Source organism: Grus americana, chromosome Z (assembly GCF_028858705.1).
Source record: "Grus americana isolate bGruAme1 chromosome Z, bGruAme1.mat, whole genome shotgun sequence".
Lineage (NCBI taxonomy): Eukaryota > Metazoa > Chordata > Aves > Gruiformes > Gruidae > Grus > Grus americana.
Genome location: NC_072891.1, coordinates 55,514,970 through 55,539,233, shown reverse-complemented (window position 1 = coordinate 55,539,233; position 24,264 = coordinate 55,514,970). Strand labels below are relative to the sequence as shown.

Sequence of the window (24,264 nt, the reverse complement as noted above, 5' to 3'; positions counted from 1 at the left end):
ACTCTGCTTGTAGTGCAAATAAGGGGAGGCAGAGACAAGTGCAATTGAAATTCCATCAGTGACATTTTGTATTGGAGTGGGACCCCTGGTTTACCAAGTGCTACACAATGACCCACCGACACAGAGACAGAAACCATAGAATGGATGTGCAAGGAGGCAGCAAAACATCCGTGTTCTCTGTAGCCAGCACTTAACCACAAAACAAGGAGATTAAAGCTTAAAATAGCAGCAGAATTGCATCGTCATGATCTTAAAAAAGGCAGGGCAGAGATTTTAAGCTGTTGTCCATCTGCCTACCTTCACTGAAGTTACTAGGGCAAGCAGAGTTGCAGAATGGAGACAGCTTCCATTTTCTTTCCCAGATGAATGTTTAAAATGTGAGACAGCCAAATATGATACCTAGCTTGACAACAGCAGGGGAAAGATGAGGAACATCATTGTCCCGGACTACGGGAGTGAGAGTCGGGGTGGGCAGCCATGGATGTGTGACACCTCAGATCTGAGCAGAAAGAGCAGAGAGGTGTCATGGAGGGAAGGTCTAGGTTGGGGAGGTAGGAATCACACATGGTGTTTAAGACTGGGGCCAAGGGCTTGTCTGAGAAAAATCACAGAGAACAGCAGGGAATCAGAGGAGGCACAAACGCAGTGATGCTTGGGTGAGAGTGTGGGGGAAGAGAAGGGGTGTAAAGTAGATGGGGAAAAGAAAAGGGGCTAAGCGTTTGGACAGCAGTAGCACAGAGTTTTATCTGTGGCATGAAGATCTGTCTGTTCAAAGAAAAGAAAAAATAGGACTGCAATGATTGAGGCAAGGTAAAAAAGGTGATTCAGGGGATGTGAGCCTCAAGGACAAGAAGAGAATTATAAAAGGGTTGCAAGTTACATTTCTGCACCCCTCTGAAGGCAGTGTTGCATGTGTTTGTGTGCCCCCTTAGGACAGCAGCAATGGATGATGGATGTGACCCCTTAACTTCCCATATCTTGTAGGGAAGTTTGGCTGCACAGCAAAAGAAAACTGGCAGGAGGAAAAAAACACCATGGTTGGGTACGATAAGCCATAACTCTCCTTAAGCACAAGAAGCTGGGGACCGTGAAATGGGTATTCTGACTGTGTCCTACATTTACCATAACTGAAACACAAAGGGAGCATATCACCTTTGCCCCGAAGGCTAATTTCCTGCTACCTCTAGGAGAGCAATAACCTCTGGTGCATCGCCTTGGGTGCACTCTGATAAACTAGCTGGAGAAGGCAAGGACGGGAGCTGGGGGAGGTCAGGTATCGGCAATGCCAGTGCCTTGTGCACCATCTCCTGACTCTGGCCTGGGCCAGTCGAGAGGCGAGCTTCTTATCTGTTCCTGCTCCTGGCGGTGCTCATAGGCTGGCTGCGTCCAGCACGGAAATCACGCCAGGTGCTTGGGCCACAGGCTGCAGGGGGGACAAACGCTGACACAAATCAGCCCCCTCCTCCCCCGCCTGGAGGAGGAGAGAGGTGGGGGACACACGCACACCGTTAACATCTGTCAGAAGGTCATCAAGCTGGCAATAGTCCTTTAGCTAAGAAGGTAGCAAACCACACAGCAATCCTGGCACGGCAGGTAGCCCACCCTCGGACAGGCTCAAAAGGCAGAGGGGGCACTGAGATAACAGGTTGCAGGAAGGGTCCTTTGAAGCCACACTGCCCACTGCAGCTCATCTCACAACAAGGCTGTCCTGAACTGGAGCTGGTCCAGGAGGTACCTTTGAAGATTGGAGACTTCATTGCACCAGGATTATTTTTGTGGTGAAAGATTATATGCCAGGGGCTCTCAGGAGATGAACTGCCCTTTGGTGGTTTGTTAGAGGTCTAGAATAGATATGAAAGGGAGCAGTCTGCTCTTGCAGGAGGAACTAGAGAGAAAAACAAAATGTAATTCCCTTTCAGAGAGCTGCAGTCAGTCTCCAGTCAGGACAGTGGAAGCACCGTTGCTGGGTGGCTTACAAACCCAGGGAGTGCTGTGCATTCATGCACGCTGCAGGAAGCAGTTGCACATTGCCAGGGCATTAAATTCGATTCCCTAATGAGCTCTGAGCTGCTAGTGAGATCCTGGAGCCCCAGCAAACTCCATTTTCTAGGAGCTCACTGAAATGGTCCACAGTGAAATGGGCAAGGCCGGTTTGCTTTCCTGATCTTCATGCATAGGGGAAAAAGCAGGCCTATAGTGCCCCAGAGGAATAAATACAGCTCAGCGCATGCTGAGTTGAACCAAACGGAGTTATTTATGGAGGATATTGCAGAGCCGAGTGTGCAGCTGTATGGGTGCGGCATCCCTCCTAGCTGAGGTCCGTGAGGGGGAGCTGTGGGCAGCCTAAAACCTTTGCAGCTAGCATTTGTAACCATGTTCTCCTGGCTGTGCTTTGGGGAAGGGTACAACACAGAAAATTTGATGGTCAGCACGGGTCTGAGCACAGTGTTCTGCAGAGAAATTCCTCCCTGTGACGGCCCATGATGAAAATCACTTGCTGGCTTCTTTGTAATGCTGCTTAATTGAACACACAATGAGTTTCAGGGAATATGCATTTCCTGCAATGGTATTTTGGTGTCAAAATTACTCTATCAGCAGCCTGTTTAAAATGGGGTTATGATGAAGCGCTGATCTTATTAGCTGATTGTGCTTGCTACTCTATAGTTGTTTATTTCATGGCCAAATTACAATGGTTGAGTGATGGGCTCTGTAGTCAGACTACTTTTAATTCCCCCTGGATTTCATTATTGTGACTGCAAAGGAGGGACCAGAATAGCAGATGAAGCTGTTACTGTTCAGACTCATGATCCTGCTTATGCCTTGTACTGAGCTGTGCCCTTAGGCTGAGCAAGTTGGCAGGGCTCATCTGGAAGAGTGAAAACACAAATTTTGTATTTGCCTAGACTTTTTTAATACAAAAAAATAACGCTTTGGCTCAGGAGCAGCTGCTCTTTTTTCTAAAGAGTAGCTTACTTCAGTGTGAAGTATTTATCATTTATAATAGTTTCTACTAAAAGTAACCTGCACAAGCACACCATAGTATATCGGCATATATCTGACACGCGCAGTACCACTTGCCTGCTGCGTTACCACTATCACTGCAAGATGCTGTGTGTCCTGGCCTGCAATGGTGCTTCATTTCTTACCAAGCCTTCTTAACATTTTTTCTATCAGAACAGGCAGCAAGGACAGCTTTGCCCCCTTGCAAAAGTAAGACACTCACAGGAGGGCCTCTCCAGAAGCTCTTCTGCTGAAAATCCAGTGATCCTCATACTGCAGGGCTCATCTGTTTTCACACAGTTTTCCCAGACACCTCCATGCAAATGCTTAGTTCTAGCCAAAGATGACCTTATTCTTTTTAATTGCCAGCAGCAGCAGTTGTATTCACCCAGGGTAGCTGTAATTGGTAGAAGCAAGCGCAAATATTCACCCTGCAAAGAAACGCACTGCTGCCATTCCTCCAGTAAGTGAGGCAGGCGTAATGCTCTTGGATCCCCTTTGAGCTTTCCTGCAGCCCATTTCTGAGGAGCGTCTCTGTATCCTGGCATCTCATTCGCTGCTTACTGCCTTTTCTGTATTTACTGGCTTTTCCATTGCCTTTTCCCTACTTACTGCCTTTCTAACCTGATACCTCCAGAAGGGTTAGCTGGAAAACATCTGCAAGAGCTCAGCAGAAGAGGGCATAGCTACAAGGTGCAAAAACAAGGTGCTCTGCAGCCTGGACACTGAGCAAGGCTTTGCCACTGCTGGGACTTTCCCCTGTTGACTTGCTGCCTCTGGCTTGGCAGGTCATCAGTCCATTCCCTCCTTCTGCCCACTTTCTTCACCATGGCATGGCTGGGGCCCTTCTGGAGCCTAGGCACAGTTTGTGGCCACTTACCAAATGTTCAACTTGTTTTGAACAACAGTTTCCTCCCCCCCATGGGTCAGAAACTTCATGGGCACTTTTTACTTGTTATGTGCTATTCTTAAAGAAAGTCTAAATTATGATTACAGGAAGGTTAGGGGCCTGGCCTATGAACACAATGATAGGAACATAAATGTCGGGTTTGTGTATAGCTCTCCTACATCCTTCATTCAAGCTTTGCTTCCTTATTATTTCTTTTAAAGCTTAACAGCTTTTCAAGCTGTGCATTTTCTGGGAAATCAGATGTGCACGCTCCTGTGCTGCAGGGTTTTTTTTGGGAGCAAATTTTATTTTGATAAAGCTCTCTCTTGAAGCTTCCTCTTCATCACAGACAGCATGAACCTCTGATGCTCTTCTGGCAGGCTGGTCTCTTGCTGTGATGCAATACAGACCCTTCTGAGGTTTCTTGTCCACACATTGTCTCACAATGAATGGATGCAACACCGGAGAGCTTTCAAAAGCAATTTATAGTGCTTCTTGCCTGGAGGTAGCAGGACTTCTGTGCTCATAGGAATGAGGCAGTTCTCTGCAGTCCTCCTGCCAGATTTTATGAAACAGGCAGCAAACTCACGCTTTGAAATCTCTTTACTTTCTCTAGCAATGTTGCAATGTTAGGTATTCAAGTTTTGCTGTTGTCATTAGGGGTAGTTGTGAGGCTCTGATAACAAGTGAATGTCGCAAACACCCATCTTGACATGGACAGTGATGGGCTGATGATGACCAGGGAGTGTTGAACAAGAACAGAGCCTGCGGAGGCAGGATAACGTCTTGTGAGACCACTCCTCTATTCCTGAAACACGTAAACAAAGACCATCTGTGCCCTGTGCGCCATGTGCCTGTGACAGATCACCACTCACTTGGTCAGCCCGGGGGGGGGGCAGTGAGGCCCCCAGGACCCCCACAACCCACCAGCTCATTTCTAGAACATTCCTGAACATTCCTGAGCACATACTGCACCTGCTCAGTGATGACAGACCCCTGCCTACGGGGCGGGCACATCGGGTTATAAAAAGGGAAAACATAAGTTTTCGGCACGCGCCCACCACCTGAAGACTACAACTACGAGCAGAGAACATCACTGGATCCAAGGGTGGTGATATCTTTTCTCTTTCTCTTTCTTTCTCTCTCTCTCTTTTCTTTCTCTCCTTCTTTTCCTCTCTATCACTCTCTTTGTCTCTAACTTAATTCTGGGCACATTAGGATAATATCGTCACACATCTTGCTAAACGCTTACCTTTCGTAGTTCTGCTAAGTTTTGAGCATCGTTATGACCTTTGCCAAGCCTCTATCTTTTGTAGTTCCACTTAATTTTAAGTAAATTTATGATTGGTTTGAGCCTCTAAAGTAATTGTCATTACTTCTGATTACCGCGCAGAGAATTAAAAAGTTAACCTCACCCTCACCCCCTGAGTGGGACAGGACAGTAGTGCAATTTGGAGAGGATCGGAAGGGACCCAGCAGTGCCTTACAAGTGAATTTTTTTTCTTGCAGGCTCTTGCGTTGGTATTCCTGGCCTGGGATTCCAGACATTTTGTGCTGGGTACATTGTTTTCTTTCAGTTATCAGAGGTCTTAAAGACCAAAATAACCCCTGGATTCCCTCCAGATATTCTTCTGAACCCTCCCCCCTGGGATTGACATTGTTACCCTTCTTGCCACTCCATCCTTCCATTGATGAAGTCAGGGCAATGAATCCTAACACAGAAAAACAGAATATTGAGTCACATCCTGTGCCTTTCACTGAAACCAGAAATGTTGGAAACATCAGTAGATGACTTTTGGTGAAAGGAAGCCAGGATGACTTCATGTATCTAATGAGCTACAAGGCCCACTAAAGGACTGGAGGAGGTTTGTTAGTGGAGGATTGAATGTTTAGATATTTAAGCATCAGAAGAGGCATGAGCCTCAGGTATCCATGTCTGTATCATTTCCCAGCTTCCCCCACAGCCTTACCCATCCCTCCTGCAGCACGAAGTGCCTACTGATCCTTAACGTACTCACCTTCTTGGCATCTCCATCTGCAGGGAGAGGGAGGCACAAAGACAGCAAGTGATGAGCCCCAGGCTACAGAGGAGATCTGTGGTGGAGCAGCAGCGTGTTGGCCCCAGGCAGCTATCCACATCTTTGAGCTGCCCCTGTCTAAGCTGGAAGCACCCGGAGCAAAGATGGGGGGACGTGGCAGGTCCCGCAATCAGGAGAGGTGCCCAGATCACCCTGCTCCACTTGACATTGCAAATGCCTATTGAATGTTTTTTGCCCGTGGTTTGTATTTTTATGTTCCTCCAGGACTTAATATTTAGAATACAGCTAAGAGCTGTCAGAAAAGTAATTAAAATCAAGGGACATCTGATCAATGTTTCTGGGACTGTGGCAGACTCTCACTCTTTTTGTTTGTTTTGTTTTTCTGAGAGGGCACAGGGTTCAGGCCTGTGCTTTCTTCTTCAAAGCATTGCAGTGTGAAATATCTGCTCACCCATTTATTTGTCTCCCACTCAATTACTGTCAGCTGAGGTGGCTAGATAAAACAATTCAGTAGCTTCTGTCATAGGCTTTATTTCTACCTTTGACTGCTCTAGCAATGTTCTCACAAAATCTGCCCTGGCGCTGAATTTTCTTCCCTTTATTTTTAGTGTATTGAAGGTAAACAAGGACCGAGCATGTAGTAGATGTCAGAAAAAGAAAAACAGCTTTTTTAGGTGTTCTGTGTGGGGGAGTGCAAGCTCCATCCCTTTCACACATTCATAATTTAAATAGTAATTAGATATTCTAAATAATCTCTCCCTGGGCACTAGCTAATCTTCATTAAACATCTAAATACCAGCAACTAAAACTGGGTCAGCTCCTCAGTGGCCCCCGGTGGGAGGAAGGAGCTGTGCCAGACTTTAGCAGCACAGGATCTAGCCTCGGAGAGGGTTTGCTGTGTGCTGAGGGTTGCACAGAGAGGGTCCCATCCTCTGCACGAGGCAGGAGAGCTCCTTTGGCAGCCAGGGAGCTGTGCTGTCCTGCAAGGAGACTAGTCCTTTGGCTGTGGTGGGGGAGCAGGGATCCAAGACTAGCATTCAGAAGTACATGCTCGTTGCCTGCAGTGTCTGGGCGGTGGGAACTGCTGCGTGGCTAAAGGACAAACCCTGCTTTTGCAGCTCCAGCCCTTTGTCTCCAGGTTCCTGCTCTCCTGCCTGCTAATAGCTTCCTGGCTTTTCTTACCCACTCCATCCACTGCCCTCAGGTTTTCTTTCAAGTCCTACGTCCCATTCTGTTCTCCCTGCACATGCTTCTCTCACTAGCCCTCCCCGTCTCATCTTTAGCGCCTTCCTTTTTTAATTTTTTGCCCTGGAAGCCACAAAATTCTTTTGTTTCAGAGCTGGGGGCATCATCATTACTCTCCTGGTACTGTGCTTCAGTCCCTCACTGCTGGTGATGTTGAGGAGAGCCAAAGAGCTTCTATTCTGCAGTTCTGACACAGGCAAAAACCAGTGGAAACCAGATGAGGTTTTCATAACCTGTGTGCGACATGCCTCCTGCCCTTTACACCTCTACTGATGAAGAAGGGCACCCCTGGAGTCTCTTTTGGTCCATGCAACTTAACCCATCTAGCCAAGCTCCACCCTTACTAAACCATGAAAAATACACTTGGCACCATGAGGACACGCCTTCAGAGGAACTGCAGAACACCGAGATATGCAGCAAAACACTTGGGTCCACAGCATGGGACCCTGCCTGCAGGCAGAGGTCCTGTCTGATGGGCTGGCCGGTCCTTTCATCCCAACTAGTGATTTACCCACAATGGCTTCAGCCTCAGGTTCAAAAGTGGCACTGGTTCCCAGATAAAGTAAACCATCTTATGCAAATACAGTGCTGATGTGGTTTGCAGTGAAGAGTAATACAAGCAAGAAAACATTGTTCGGTGTGGCTTATTAACGTATTAAGAGACTGACAGTAAAGAAAGCAGAAATTTGCCCACAGGAGGGAGATGAGAAGGGAAGGAATCTTTGCGATTGCACATGCCTCTCCTAGTAAGATTATACACTTGTGTTATCAATTGCTTCTATTCATCATCCATCTTCAGCTATCCAGGCATTTAAAGCACCTCTACAGAACGGAGATCCTGCTTTGGGAGAGGGGAGCCTGTACAGGACCTTGCAGAACAAGGAGGTGCTGCACTGGGATGTGCAGTTTGCATAGCACTCAAATTATGAGGTTTCCCTCATCCCTCCCTACTCTGCATTCCACCCAAGCTATCCATGGAAGGGACCGCCTTTGCTCTCCAAAACCCCATTCACCCCACCCAGCTCAACAAAGCATTAGCATCACAACACTTTTCTTGGCACCAGGACAGTGAGAACACCAAGTAGGCGTGCCCAGCACTACAGCAGCTACTCAGCTAAAGGGCAGGCACAGAGCTAAGCAAAGCTTAAGCAAAGGTCTGGATGGACTCTGCTTGCTTTCAGGGCTGTGAGATAGTATTCCCCAGAGGAAGACCAGGCTTAGCACCCCATAGGGAAGACACAGAAACATCCTTCTTACTTAAAAAGAAAAACTTTATTTTGATACATTAAAAAATCTATACATTTCTTAGACTAAAATACAGTTTTGCATCAGTATTCTGGCACAATGTCAGTTTACACAGAAAATCTAAGATTAGATCAGCACTGTTAATTTCCCTTCTCTTCCTGCACTCACAGCTTGCAGGATAAAACATTTCAAGTTCTCAGACAACGATAAACAGTGTCACATTTACTTTTCCCATTCCCAAAGGAGGTGGCATTCCACTGGAAAAAGGAGCACTTATTAGTTGATCTTGATTCAATGTAAATCACTAAACTGGTTCAGGGGTTTGACTGCCCTGTTAGAAGTATGAGTGAACGTGGATGAAAAATTTGCTTCCAGATGAAGCTTTGATGGACTATGACAATGCAAGTACTGTCAAGCCTTTAAAATCTGTTCAGAAGATTTTCCTTTTTCCTTAGGGTAATTGCTATAATCAGCAACACCATCCACCATGTACAAGTAATTCCCTTCTATAGGTATAGGATTCCACCTTCTTTCTTGCTCTGAAGAGCTCCAGAGCAAAATAAAAGCAGGGCACAGGGGATGTTGCTGTGAGATGTCTGTGAATCGGAATGTGAATTTTCTTAACTACTGTGAAGATCCTGCAGAATATTGTCTACCTGTGAAAACCTGCTCTCCATGGCTCCACCTAACCTCTGTCAGCTGCTTTCTGGCCTACATTACAAACAAAACAACCTCTCTGTTTTCTCCTCCCTCGCTCCCCCAGGACACACTACCTCACTGACTGCAGCACAGTTTTTCTAATGAGAGATATTCTCCCTTTTCTGTTTGAGCAGGGAGGGGCCCCACCAATACTAGCATGGGAGCACACACAGTATTTATTTGAGAGTTAGAAATCATGACTTTCATGGGAACTCCACTCATTGCCCAATTTCTGATGGGTTTCAGGAGTAATCGGCTTCCTAATCTCACAAACCCTTTCTGACATCCTCCCTAGCTGCCCCTATTTTACTCAAGTCAGAGGGGAGCAGTGGTGCACTTGAGGAATGGTGGCCAACTATGCTGCCACCATCTTCCATCACATATTTAGAGAGGCCAGAGCTGTCTTTACAGTTACTGAAATTAGGCTAGTTCTGCTAAAGTCAGCTGGTATTTTTGCTCTGAATTCTTGCCACTTTGGTTCTAAGGGGAGTCCCATGTTTGTACAGAAAAGTACCAACTGCTCAAAACACCAAATTCTGCTCATCATATTCACACACCTTTTGACCATTTCAGTGAGCAGGGGAGTAGAATCTGATGGTGTTTGCTAGTTTTCTGCTAGTTCTATTTTAACTCATCTCCGTCAAATGAATGCCAGGTAGTTCAGCCTCCAAATGGGTATTTTTAGATGGATTCATGCTACCTATTGTCCCTAGTAACATTTTCATAATCTTAATGTCTCTGAAGAGCTTGGGCTTGATTTCATCACCTTGCAAACACTGCAAGACACATCACAGCTCCATCCCAGTCCAGAAATTCTGCCTTTTATACATAACTCACACCACAAGAGACAAGTTTCATCTCTTCTCTCATCCCTCTAAATATAGAAGAAAAAAAATACCTTGAGAACAGTATTTGCTACAAAACACAAGAAATACATATTTACTAGTCTCCATAATCTCTTGTTATGTGATGGAAATAACAGCAGAGATGAAATAGTTGAAAGAGCATTTAAAAATTAAATATTCAGAGTAAACTTCCATTATCCCAACAAACAAGCTGAGTGCAAGAAATGCTTCAAATAAGTCTGTTGGGTTTCGTTTCAGGAAACATGAGGGGGTTATTCCACAAAGATGAAATAGGATTTCTGTGGCGATAATGTGGCACACAAACTGTTCAAGAAACAATGGACTTGTGATGTTTAGATTAGTAAACAGTAACAGTGCACAGGCAAAGCCATGATTTAAAAAACAGGGATGCTTTTAGGTATCTACTTTTAAATCTTAAGAGTGTTTCTTAAAATGACAGTGCCATGTTCAATACAGCATGTAATATGCACTCAGAACCAAATGATCACTGGATGGTGATGTTGAGTATATGTCTGCTACATGCATTTTATTCTGACTCTATAACATACATTCATAGAATACATCATAACCACTCAGAGCAAACCACTAAAGTGCACGCCCTGAGGGCACATTAAGTATGTTGTTGCCAACACTGGCTGCTCAATTGCCAGAACACTGATACAGAAAGGGCTCATTTCTGCTTTATATCCCCATTTTGTGCTGAAAGAGTAAGAGCTAGCATCCCCTGCTCCCTCCATGAAAGGGAGCACTGTGGAGCAGGCTAATGGCCTGCTGCTGAAAAAGCCCTTTCAGAAAGAAGTAACCACCCTGAGAAGGTGCTGTACAGAAATGCAGGGAGGAAGTCTTGGATTAACTCTTGGGTAAGTGGACCTGTGTACTGGGTTAGGCCGGGATGGAGTTAATTTTCTTCACAGCAGCCCGTATGGTGCTGTGTTTTAGATCTGTGACCAAAACAGCATTGATAACATGACAGTGTTTTACCTGTTGCTGAGCAGTGCTTGCACAGGGTCAAGGCTCTGTTTCTCACTCTGCTGCTCCAGCAGAGTAGGCTGGGGTTGGGCAGGAGGGGGGGAGGGCACACAGCCAAGACAGCTGACCTGAACAGACTGAAGAAATATTCCATACTATATAATATCATGCTTAGCAATAAAATTGGAAGGGGGGGAGGAGGAGAGCGAAGTTTTCCGAAGTAGCTATTGCTCAGAGATTGGCTGGGCATTGGCCTGCTGGTGGGAGGTGGTGAGTGATTGCCTTTGCATCACTTGGGTTCTTTTTTTTCCCTTTACTTAATGAACTGTCTTCATCTTGACACATGAGTTTTCTTGCCTTTGCCTTTCCAATGCTTTCTCCCATCCTACTGGGGGAAGTGAGCAAGCAATGGAGTAGGGGCTTACCTGCCAGCGAGGGTCAACCCACCACAACCTGTAACTGGGTTTTCTACTTTAAGTTCTCCCTTCTAGGACATGCCTTCCTAATGCAGGAAATCCTTGGGTTACCATGCCAAGCTAAGGCCACATGTAAAACCCAATCCTGTATTTGGCAGCTGGGAGTGTGAACATAAGCTACTGGAAGGCTGAAGATGCAATTCTAAGCTGGCCATACTATGTATTTACTTTAGCTGTGGAGCAGCACTGAAACAGTAGAAGTGATGGGCTGCACTCCTAACTACAGCAAGCACAGTGATGGAGTGGTATCATACAAAACAACCCACCTCAGAACTTCAGCTCAGCACCTACTCCCCCTCCCATTCAGTCCTGGTGATATCCTGAACCATTGCCTCAGGAAGGTGAGAAGGCATGTGCTAAGATCGGTGGGACAAAGGGGAGGTGACACTCTGCCACTTGGCACTCCTTTGCTGAAAGAGCAATACAGAAATGAGAGCTAAAAGAATAAAAAAAATTCTCTAAGACTGGAAGAAGCAAAAAAGACAACACACTGCCACTCAGCTTCCAAATAGAACAGAAAGTAAAACGATGTGGAAAAAAATTAAACAATTCAAAGTATGGCATGCTTTTTTTCCTTTGACACCTAACTGATCAGAGGCTATGATGCAGACCATCTGCAGAAACCAAATCTAGGAACCAGTAATTGCATTGGCTTGTTTTTTTAAACCCCAGCTGTCCAGCCCGAATCTCCAGTCCTTGAGCACTGCTTCGTTCAGTGGACTTTCCAAGGAGATGATTTCTTTACCCCAGCTATCTCACCTGCTCCTCCTGCAGTGTTATTCCCAGTGCAACATCATTCTTTAGTTAGTCTAGACTGCTTCCCACAAAGCAGTCCATATACTGGCTTTAATAACCAGCTGGCAAAAAAAATAAATATTTAATCCATCACAACTGGCAGACCCCAGCACCTCTACTGCCGACTAGGGATTTACATGTCAAGTGTTCTCCTACTCCCCTATCCCCACTAGGAAAGGAAAGCAGAGCCTAAATTTGTCCTGAAAAGTTGTCTCTTCAGATGTCAGTCTTCTGCTTATCTCCTTGCACAAGACAGAGCTGGAAGACAGCGGCTTGTAGTTTGGTTGCAAAGAACTTCAAAGGACATTCGAAACGGCCACTGGAAAGCCTGTGTGTGGATGCCTCTTTGGCATGACTAAAAAGCTCTGCATGCTGGATATACACTCAAGAATGGCGCACGTGATTTTATTAATTATAACGATATAGATTTGACACTTAAACATTACAACTACCCATAGAAAAGTGTTGCCTGTATCTTTTGAACACCATGTAAATAAAACAAATTTCTTTTTAAAACACGATAAACTGCTATAAAAATGGTGCACAGTCAAGTCATACAAAAATACAAAATTTGTTTCCAACTGCAGTCCTAGTTGCAATTGCAGAGAAAAACCACCACCCAGGACTTCCAGTGAGGAGAGAACACAAACTTGTAGAACTCGTCATGGCAGAAATTTGTTGTCAAAATGTGCAGAATCCAAGGCTTCAATCAAAGCACCTCCAGTAACTTCCAGACAAGATGGAAATTAATTTCTCTGGAAGCAACTGTGTACCAGATAACTTTCGTAGCCTTGGAATCAAGTTTCTAGCATTCATCTGAGCCAGTTTTTAAATTTCTGTTGTTAAACCCCACTGATCTACACAAATATCGGTGTTCAGTGCCACTGCTGTCTTAGCCACTGGTACAGCAGGAACTCTGCCTCTCCACAAAATTCAGCCTGCTCCAGTGCTTCTTCTAGATAGTCCTCTAGAAGTGACCTCTAACTTGCACTGAGATGCCTTGCCAGTGCTCCAGTTTGAATTCCTAGGTTGAAAGCTCTAGTCCAGTTAGCACTTACACAGATAGGTAAGTTACAACTTTCATACTTAGCCCTCCTGATGTCAGTAGAGCTACCAATATCGTTCACTTAAATAGGTGTGTAAGTGCTTGCAGGTCTGTATAATTCTGTCTCCCTGCCTCCCCAGCACCTATAATTTCTAAATGTATTTTTATCATACGTTTCACATAGTTTGGGTTCTGTGATATGAAAAGAGTAAATCGTTTTAATTGGCTTACTGAAAGAAAACAAATTTAAGTTATCAAATGACTTCTAGAAGCAAAAGTGAACTATTTCACTATTGCCAAAAGGTAAGAGCACTGGTTAGCTACATGACACTACACATTTTTTTAAACTTTCAACAGCAATTTAAAAGCCTGATTCTCTAAAAGGAAGCACAGAGAACTGCTTACTTATTAAAACTTGGTAACATGAGTTGTGCATGTCTCTAGGTAGACATAGCTCTCCACTCCATTGCAAAGCTTCTGTAGAAGGGCTTTTGTCTTTCAAAATATTTTCTTGAATGGAGTCATCAAACCATTGAGGCATTATTTACTTGTACTTATATTTAGTGCAATAAGTTTAAAAATTCTGCTCTGAAATATTAACTTTACATTAACAAAAATAGTTTTCTTAAAAAAATTGTAACAAAAGGAGTATCTAGCATAGACAGATCATGAATTCTTAGCAAATACATTTTTAAGCATTTACCATTACTATATGCTGAAGATTTGAATATTAGCATTCATATCTGGTGAACTTCCAGACTGAAAAGAAACGTAAGTATATAATAATAATAGCACGTTCTCTTGTCATTATTTGATAACTTTAGATAACTATCCTGGCAGTTACACTTCCAAAGAAATGTTTCTCTGCCCCTTCCTGTTCTGGCCACCCGCTACAGTACATATGAATATGGACGAAACAACAGGCAAGGAATGGTCCCTTCCACCTCCCAAAGCTCTCTGGCATTAAATGAAATGAAGCATACGGTACTTTTTTTGTACAGTAGTACAGTTCATTTCTCTTCCCATCCTCAGCATCGTTACATCTAGTCATGACTTAATCATGAGTATGGCTAAGACGGAGCTTTAACGATCTGTTATTTCAATTGCTCATATGGAGAATCCATACCCTTCAAAGGAACGCTGTTGAAGTGTGAAGGAAGCTACTAAACTCAAGGGGAGGGTAGTGGGCAACGGGTAAGAGGGGTAAAATAGGAAGTTAATTGCATATAAAAATTATCTGTCCCCATTTTCTAGTTTCTGTTTAATAGGAGATGCAAGGGCTCCCACACACCTGAATACCTGAGGAGTTGGTTATTGTGATATCTGATACTGATAAACAAAACGGTGCCCCACCAGGGCTGTAAAGTGACTGCTTGCAAACCTGTTTGAACTGAATGAACTCTCACTGAAACCACCTTTTGAAAAACTAAATTTGAGACTTTTCTTGATTTGAAGGTTTTCCTTACATCTAACTATCCTGAATTTAATGCAAATTTAAACAAACTGAACAAGTAAAACTCTCAGCAGATTAGCAGTGTCATGGGAAATTGGTCTCTAAACCCAGTCATCATTTCAGATTATCTTCACCATGATACCTCCTCCAGATTGTAAAATATCAAGCAGATAAAAATCAACTTTTCCATGACCACAATGAATAATTAAAAAAATGGAACAATGATAAAGCTGCTTGTAAAAGCCACCCGTATGAAAAGAGTACATGTTTCACAAAAATAATTGTTAAAAAAAGTATTAAATCCCTGTTCCTTTTCTCTGATTTTGGCTGTTTATTCATATATATATATATATGTATGTATATATGTATATATATACTGTTTTGGAATGTCAATGGGTTCCAATATGGCTGGCTAGTTTCAAGATGAACTTGCTCCAGAGGCCTAGAAAACAAAGTCATACAGCACAGTCTTAGACAAATGCCAAAAGACAAGGAAAAACCGAGTCAAAGGGGTCACTGGAAACCATAAAGAAAGAAGTGCAAAAAAGTGTTCTTTTTCTTGTGACTTGATCAAGAACAGAAGGTCCTAAATGTTTCCTCCTCACTGCTATCAATACCTATTTAACATACAACTGCACTTAGGGCATTTCACTTTTAGAACTAATTGTCATGTCTAAGAAATATCTGCATTTCAAGGAGACTGAAACAAAACAGTAAAGACTATTTTCTAAAAATGATGGGGGAAAAAAAGAAAAATTAATCTCATTTTCAAACACCAAATTTTGGGACTACAGGCACTACTAGCACAGAATGGATTTATGAATGATCCTATTCTAAGTGTAACTGAGGCCTTTATCAATGCTTTGGGAAAAGGTATCGGAAATTTCAGAGGTAACTGCTGTGTCCTGTCCTTGTCAGGAAGCGAGATCCTAATATTTCAGAACCTATTCCACTGGAGCTGAACACCCCAAAATGAAAGACCACTTGAGAAAACAAGGCCCAGTCAGTTCCAAACAAGAATATCGCATGAGCAGCAGAACTGGGAGTAATTCAGCAGGTGACACTCAGGCTGAGCCCCAAGTGGTCAGCATCTTCTCCTAGGAGGACTTTTGGCTAGTGCCAGGCTCAAGTGCCTTGACTCAAGTTCCTAAAAGAACAAGACCACCCTTTACTTGCAAGTACTTGGTTTGCCCTTTTACAAGGCGCGGGATGAATAAAAGTTTTAACATCCAAGCTTTAGGCAGTCAAGTACAAAACTCTGAGTAGCAGTCTGTGCTAGCACTGATGAGAGCAAAAGTGGAAAACCACTTAAGGTATACCAGCTGTTTGAATTAGAGATTAACATAATACATTTTTGGACTGAGATTTTTTGTGCGTGTGACTAGAGGGTTTGCAAACCCCATTCTCTATCATTTTAACAGCAACTTTACATTTACAATGTTCAGACCACTCTGAAAAACCCAACATTAGTGTCTGTTTGAACAGCTAGAATTACTCCCAGAAGAAAACAGTAAATGAGCATAGAATTAGGGTTTTTTAGATGTATAAAGACAGCAGCATTTAGGCATAAGCAAATCTAGAAACTGGTATGCTATAATGAAATAGCAAGACACATAAAGCTACACATCTATCCATTCTACAGCAGGAACCAATTCCAGCTAGGTCAAAAAGTGCTCATGCAACATGGCTTCACATACATAATTTAAAAAAAAAATTCTACTGTTAGTGTACACTTATTTAGGTTCCATTTGGTTAAAAAATTGTCCCCATGGTAAGGAACTGCATCAGGCCCCAAATACTCTGAGAAAGTAATGATGGAAAAATATTTTATTTCACAAAGTCATATTGCACAATGACAAGTCATACCTTGCCCAGCCTGGGTCTCCATCATATGCTCTCAGTTCTCCACCTTCCAAACTCATCCTCCTATCTGTTATCTGTACCATGTATAGCTGTTCCTTATTCCAGGCTACTCAGACATGCAATGCCTTCCTAACAGGCACACCATAAGTAAAACAGGCTGCAGAAGCATAAATGATGCATTGTTCACTGTCTGTGTATCTGACAGTGTGAGATGGAAAGAGCACACAAGAGACAAGCAACATAAGTAGTTGGCAATAAAAACAAACAACTGGGAGAAATGTCATTTGAGCAGGTTGAAAGGAATCACTGTATCCAATTCCTTGGCACCGTATAAAATTTGGTGAGAGCTTTAAATGCCTGGTCCTACTTTGCAACAATGGATGCGCTCAGTAGTGTTCTTCAGGCTTTTACAGTGAATGTAAGATAAACAAAAATTGTTCAGTTCAGGGCTGAAAAGAGGATTAAAGTCAAAATAGCCCAATGAATTCCAGAGTCATCTTATTCTGAGAGTACTCAGCAGCTGGGGCTGTATACCACATAGCACGCATACTAATCCTAATGAAATTTTTTGTTTCATGTGACACAGTTCCTTTCATCTTACTTTAACAGGAGATGGTCTCAGCTGTGACAAAAACTCTGCCATCCAGGTGATAGGCAAGCTCACAAACAGAAAAAGCAGAACATCTTGAGTGATACAGAGAACAAAAACTTCTCCTGAAGAAGTGCAGTCAGTAAAGACAAAGAGGGAGAAGAAGTAAAAGTGAAATTCTTGGAGGATCGCCACCTCCTCATCTGCACCTACCATTGGTTTTAGCTCTCTGCCCTCAGCTCCACCTCCCCGGCCAGCTTCTCTCATAGATTTCCTACTATTCTCCACAAACTCCTGAAAAATAGTAATAAAGAAAAAAAAATGCTTTCTTAGAGCAGACTCCAAACATCAAATCTCAATACAAAACTTCAAGATGTAACTGCTCAAAATGTCAACACCACTTGCTCCTCCCACTTCTCTGGGTCAGACTTGTCCACAAAGTACCAAAAGAGCCTGCCAAATAGCCACAAGGGTCCCCCTCATTTAATTCTGGAAGCCAGGCAGGTATTTGCGTTGTGTGCTGTTACAACTTTCACATTTTCCACACAATGCTCTCCTTTACAAGGAAGGGACGTTGGAGGGATACATTACCATATATCCTGTGAACTGCATGTAATTTTAGAAGTCCATCAAACATAGGCACTTGGAGATAATTACTTGCAAGGTCTTGTGGATTTCCCTAACGTCCCTCAATTCAAACTCTTAAATTTGTCACCGGATCAGAATCGCTGACTCAAACATTAGCAAAGGTGCTAATTCTAAGTACTTTTTTTTTTTTCCTTAGAGGCAAGCATTCTGTAGCAAATTTCAGTGAACTTTAACTGCGTTTTCTGACATTGACTGTTCACTAAAGAAACCCACACTGCTCTTATGATTCATCTGTGCTGTCTTCTGAGACATTCTACTCTTATTCTGTGATAAAAAGCAACTAATCAGCTACCATTTTATTATATACTCTAAACTTGTAGTGTTTTAGTAAAAATTTAACCTTAATTTCTCAACATGTTTTTCCAACAAGTAATCAGAAAAAAAATTATGCTAAGAAGTCATGAAAGTCTCCCTCTAGCCTACACATGTGCGTACATTTTACAGGGACATATTCTACGGTTGCCATTAAAAAACATTATCAAGAAAATGACCTACTCAACAACAAAATGAATGGCTTGAGGAGCAGAATTTTTCCATCTTGGTCTCTAGCGAGAACGAACAGGGACTAAGATGGGACAAACAAGGAAGAACTGAATTGTACAAAGGGCCTTGACATACCATCTAGGCTCATGGACAGAACATAGTATCTGTTGTCTCTGTGCATTAGAGACTGAGAAGCAAATTTTGGTTCCTGTCTATCTCAAAGAAGAAAAGCTCCAGTGTGATTACTATCTGTGAGTGGGGTAGAATACTCTGTTGGGTTTTTTTCTTCCATGTCGGAAGAGAGGTCCTTCTTACGGAAGGATGAAACCCAAGCCTTTACCCCTTGTTTTGCTTCTTTCCATTCTGCAATGTATCATTTACAAGAAATGATACCCAAAGGTGTGATTCTGCAAGACAACTGCTCATCTCACAGCCAGCATATAGAACCCAATACCAGTGACATCAAGGGAGGAAAGCATCATTACTTATCTGATGCTCATTGGACCACACTGTTTGCTGATCAAGCCATGAACAAGACAACAAGGTAACCCAGGTAGAAAAAAATAGAGTATTAAATTCAGCTAGTGAGTTCACTCCGCTCTCAAAATACCCATCTTATAATACCATATCCTGAGCCTTAGAGAGCAAGGGGAAACTTACCATGAGAACTTTATCCATGTAGAATTCCCTCCCAGGGCTCCCATCATTGTATTTTGTATCAATGGCAAAACATAAGAAAAGGACATCAACAACCATTTCATAAATGGAAAGGAAGCAGTGAGCAACCAGGAATGCAAAGAGGCAGACAATGATGAGTGGCAGCACCCAGATGGTGTAATCTCGTTGGTAATTCAGCAACATAATCCCAGCCAAACCTGTACTGCAGACAATCAGCACCTGACAAAGAAAACAAAAGACAACTCTAATGGCAGAAACTTTTTGATTTTTTAGTTTTGTTTTGTTTTTTTTTAAACCTATGTGCTTCTTGCTCTGCCAGGGCTAGAACTGGGGGCTGCAGATGCAGTGGTAATGGTATTTTTACCTCCTGAATTCCCCACATTCCGGAGTGTAAATGACATGGGGGGTGGGCAGGGAGGGGGAGGCAGGTCTTGGAGGGACGGTATGTTTTACATTGTGCTGGCGGAAACAACTTCCAAGCTTGTCTTATCTCTGTCTCACATTCATACAGGGAGAGTAGATCAGAATTCATGTGAGGCACTTCACGTAACAGTCTCCACAGAACTATACTATGTGTGAGGCCCTAACTGCTATTTCACTGGGTACCAGTTTGGTCTTTGGGAATAACAAAAGGACTAAAACAATTGTTGTGGCCAATCAACATTTTTAACATTTCTGAATCTATTATTATGAACTGCAGCTAAACACAAAAGTGTAAAATAGGCCAGCTTTACTGTATAGTGAAAAAAACAGGTTGCACTGATAGAGGAGACAGGCTGGCAGCCTAGCACTATTCTAGCTGATACTATTTTTTTATATGCTGCAATGTTCATTTCAACATTTCTGTCACCTGTGCATTTCTCTAATAATTAGAAAGACATCTTTTCAGGGAGATGTTTCCTAACACCTTTTGGACACTTCCATAAAACCACATTATGTAATTTCATGGTCTCCCAAGCACCTATATGGTCATTATGTGTTTATTTCTCCTCACACCTTATCAACTGGATTAAAAGTTCAGTGCGCTGTACTCTGACTTAATAAAAGTAGAGGAATGTAATAAGAAAGACAGTTCAGTCCCCACTGGCAGTTCCTCATAGCAGGCTCCTAAACTACCTTCCGCAGTCATAAATGGTGATCAATAATGTGCGAATTTTCAACATAAACCTGGAGAACCCTTACTAAACAGAATTTAGAGGAAATGGTTCCTTTCCTTACAATTCTAGGTTTTAACCACAAAACCAATCAAAACCTCAGAACTTCTAATAATCACTTTTCTGTTGACTCCTTAAAAATAAATTCATGCAAAAGGTGTCATCATCTTCAGCTATTCCTTTCTGATCACTCTTACTTAACATAAGTGGGTAATCTGTTTATCCTCCCGATCCTGGACAGTCCCTTCCTGATATGATGCAGCTAGATGTGATAAAATGCATGCTAAGAAACAGGAATTTGAAGGCATTTTGTATCTGGGGTGCAAGCCATTGCTAAAGCAAGCTTGCCATGACGTAGGTGAGTAATAATTGTATACAGCAGTTGTATACATACCTTTCCTAGAAACAGCATAAAATCCCCAACTGTGTTTATAGCAGCCACTCGCAGAGCATTTTCCACTAGAATAACAAAGGCATCCTTTGCTGAGGTGCAGAAGTTGGTGCTGTTGATAGCAGTGGCTGTATATGCATTCTGGTAAAAGCAGATTGAAGATTTACTCATGGAATGATCAGATATTTCAGATGGAGGGAGCGAAGAAGGGGGAGAAGATATGGCTTCTGAATAAGTCACATAAGTTATATGATGTTAATGAACACACATTCCCTTGAGATTTGTTGAATCAAGCAGTATGTACCAGCTGACAAAAGACTATACGAGGTAGAGAATTACTATTCTTCTCCTCCCTTGCTCATCATTTATGCACTAACAAGTTTATTCCAAAAAACTAATTAAACAGGATTTGCAATTTCACTGCAGGAGGAGGTGAGCAGTGGCACAACTACAGCAATTAAGTAGTTAGAAAAAATAATCTGGAAATATAAAAGAGTTTGAGAGTCATACAAGTCCACCAAGATAATTTCTAGATACTTCACCAGATTGCATTCAAAGTTAGCCAGAACAATTTTCAAGGATTATATTTTAAAATGCTGCCTTCTGCTTTCATTTCTGTATTTCCACAAGCAAAAAAATGAACCGTGAACGGGATATTAAAGAGATATTTAGAGACATCCTTAACAGAGTTGGAACCACAGACCAATAATATCTCTTTCACAAAGGGGTCTGACCAGCCAGTGCGTCACAGCTTGCAACTTTTTTTCCACTTTGTAGATTATGACAACAATTTGATATTATGTACAGTTTTTCAGTTGTGTGTATCTTAAATATTACACCTAGAAAAGCTTCATTCACTTTTCATAACAAACATATTTTGAAACTCAGATGTGGTTTGATAGAGTGGACATAAGGAGGAACATCTCCCATCACTAAACATTTTTTTATAAATTTGAGATACCATGCTCACAAAGATGAATACCAGGTATTTTTCACCTTGGCAAGGTAAACAAAGACTAATGTAGTGACTTTCAGTGTAATTTCAGTAATGGAGACAAGACTGAAATACCTTCATTGAAGTTGAGTTTCAAAGTATGATACCTTATGTGTCAGCCTCAGACTGCATTCTGGGAATCACACATATTATCAGCCCTTACATAAAACTTGAATGTTGAAAATCTTACCTGATTTAAGTAGGTCAGGCACTTTTCTAGACACCAAAGGCAGCAGATGCAGGCTTTGAGCATACAACGAGCACAAGCATTTTCCTAGGAAAGCACAGAATGTGGGAAAACAAAGATAAAAAGTAAAACCAACAGATCTTAAGAAAACAATATTCTTGTTTCAGTAACTGATACTCAGCTTAGTACCTTAAGCAGTCCCTCTCAATCCCATGGTCCTTTAATGACCAAATATTTCAAAACAAGACTTCCAGCCCACACACAGATTAAATTAAATTAGCTGTAAATACAACAGGCATTGCTTTTCAGTAAGAAAATGGAACCTATTTATCTCACTTTTCCTTTGAGTTGTGTGTGAATATACATAAGAATCATTCGCGGTATCTTCACTAGTGTGATAATGAAAGACCCCTTTGCCACCGTTCCTAGGTGGTAACAAACAAGACGATTAACAGATGCCAGAATTGGAGTAAATGGCAGATTCCTTTTCTCCCTGTTGAAAAGAGAAAAAAGAATAAAGTAGAATGATCAATGTGTATTTAGAATCATCTAGAAATAGTACAAATTCACAATAAACTAATGTGCAAAAGGAATATATTATCCTTATACTAGCTTTCAGTGTATATTGTTCACACTGACAGTCTGTGCAAGTCACAGTTTTGGCTTTAATGCAGTAATAGCAATTGGATAAGAAATCAGTATGTCTTAAGGGTACTCTTGCTAGCAGTTGGCTGCATTACTGCTATCGCCAAGTAGCAGTTTCTATAAAACTACATTTGATCGTGTGCAATTCAAAACCTTCCCAAAAAGTGAGAAACAAAGCTAAGATTTTTTTTAGTCAGTCAACTGATAAACTTGCCTTCCCCGCTTCTCCTGTTCTGTTGGAGGTCTTTATGGAGACTTTGGAGAGGCTATTACTATTGTTATTTATTAAGTAAATTCTTTTCTCAGATGTTTTGCATTTCTGGTTTAGCTATTATATCCTCAAGGAACTCAGTATTAAGCCTTAAAACAAGCTATTTCATTGCAGCGTGGCTAGAGTATTTTTAATCTATCAGATGAATACTAACTTTCACAATTTTGAAGCAACTCCCTCTTAAAGTTTTTATTTATATTTCCTACCAAGGAAGCCACTTCTATTTTTCTCTCAAAGAACAACTTTATTCAACATATAAAGAATGGCTCTTCTTCTTTATTAGAAATATGAACATAATACTAAGCACACTAAAGGAACAAGTCCTAACATTTCAAACAAATAATATCTGCTCAGCTTGGGAGAAAGTTATTTTCATGTGAGTTTCATTCAAAAAGATAAAAAAGTAGAGGCTTCATTCCACAAAACTAACATCTGCGTAACTTAAACCTGAGATGTTAATGATTAAAATAGGTTTACCCTGTATTTTCTTCCAATTAACTTTTAGAACTCAGGTGGGGGAAACCAAATTCTATTCCCTTTGGGGGGCAATCACATAAAAGGTCTGAGCCTTACACCCAGGCAACCAAACCACTCCCTCCTTTTGAGGTAAATGTGACTGAGGGCAGAGTTCATAATGCAGAACACCTTGAGGTCTGTTATTGAGCGGGTTGAAAGGAATCCATCTGGCTAAGGTGAAAGAACAGTGAGCATATATAAAACATTTCTCCATAGATAACTTCACCTCATTTGCTGTGGAAAGCTGCTAATATGCAAAATAATGAGAAAGTTCAAATTAATGCCCTTTCCTTCCTTACTAAGTCACTTTTCAGATTAGAACTGCAACATAAAATGCAGAAAAGGTTAACAGTATGGAGAAATGGGTACTTACTAACTTAAAATAAAATTCCTGTTATGGAATGATAGGGTACAGTTGAAAGAAAAATCATTCACCCTCAAGTGATAGAAAATACATAAACTTACAGATGAAGCATACATATTGCTAACTCATCTATTTCAATGCAAAGTTATCCTCTCCTGTATTTTCCTAGTTTGTTACTCAATCTAGTTTAATTACTCACAAGATTACATCCCTGTAACATCTTGTAAAAACTTCACAGAGGTATTTCATTGGTATACTGGAGGACTTCATCATTAATAAAATAACAAAATTTCTGACAGCACAGTAAATTAATTCCTTGCCTTTGATATTGTTTTAAAGACTAGGGGAGATAAGGAGTCACATGTAAGTCAGATAACAGTATCAAAAAAGACAAACCAATTAAACATTTGTGATCTGAATCATGCACTTAAAAAATTTCTGCATGCATTATTTAAAAAACAATTTAAAAACCCCAGAGTCTTAAAAGCACACGGCAAAAATAGAGTGTGGCTGCTGGATATCATTAGAAATTTTTATATACAATATTATTCATATGAAAGGCTAAAAACACAGACCAAAACCCACTAGCTGAACTACATGTGTATTTAGGATACTTCTTGGGTATAGCATTACTCCAACATCTTGGTTTTCCTTTCGGAAGTAAACCACCGTTGCTAAGTATCTTGTCACATAGTCTACTCATGCTGCTCTTTATCCAGAGGAGTTGTATTTATATTGTTTGGAAAAGACTTTGAAAACA

At 41.8% G+C, this 24,264-nt stretch overlaps 1 protein-coding gene across 3 annotated transcripts in view; it reads right to left on the bottom strand.

Moving 5' to 3' along the window:
• The window catches only part of SLC44A1 (solute carrier family 44 member 1), a 79,857-nt gene that overhangs the window by 1,777 nt on the left and 53,816 nt on the right, over positions 1-24,264 (bottom strand). The window contains exons 11-16 of one of the 3 annotated variants that reach the window (XM_054810256.1): positions 22,045-22,201; positions 21,712-21,795; positions 20,531-20,668; positions 18,965-19,201; positions 17,387-17,467; positions 8,454-15,163 (exon numbers count right to left, since the gene is read on the bottom strand). In XM_054810256.1, coding sequence (XP_054666231.1) covers positions 15,140-15,163; positions 17,387-17,467; positions 18,965-19,201; positions 20,531-20,668; positions 21,712-21,795; positions 22,045-22,201 — 721 coding nt within the window. In that variant the 3' untranslated portion in view covers positions 8,454-15,139. Of the gene's footprint in view, positions 1-8,453; positions 15,164-17,386; positions 17,468-18,964; positions 19,202-20,530; positions 20,669-21,711; positions 21,796-22,044; positions 22,202-24,264 lie in introns of those variants that run through there. The other 2 variants (XM_054810254.1, XM_054810253.1) reach the window with 2 other exon arrangements.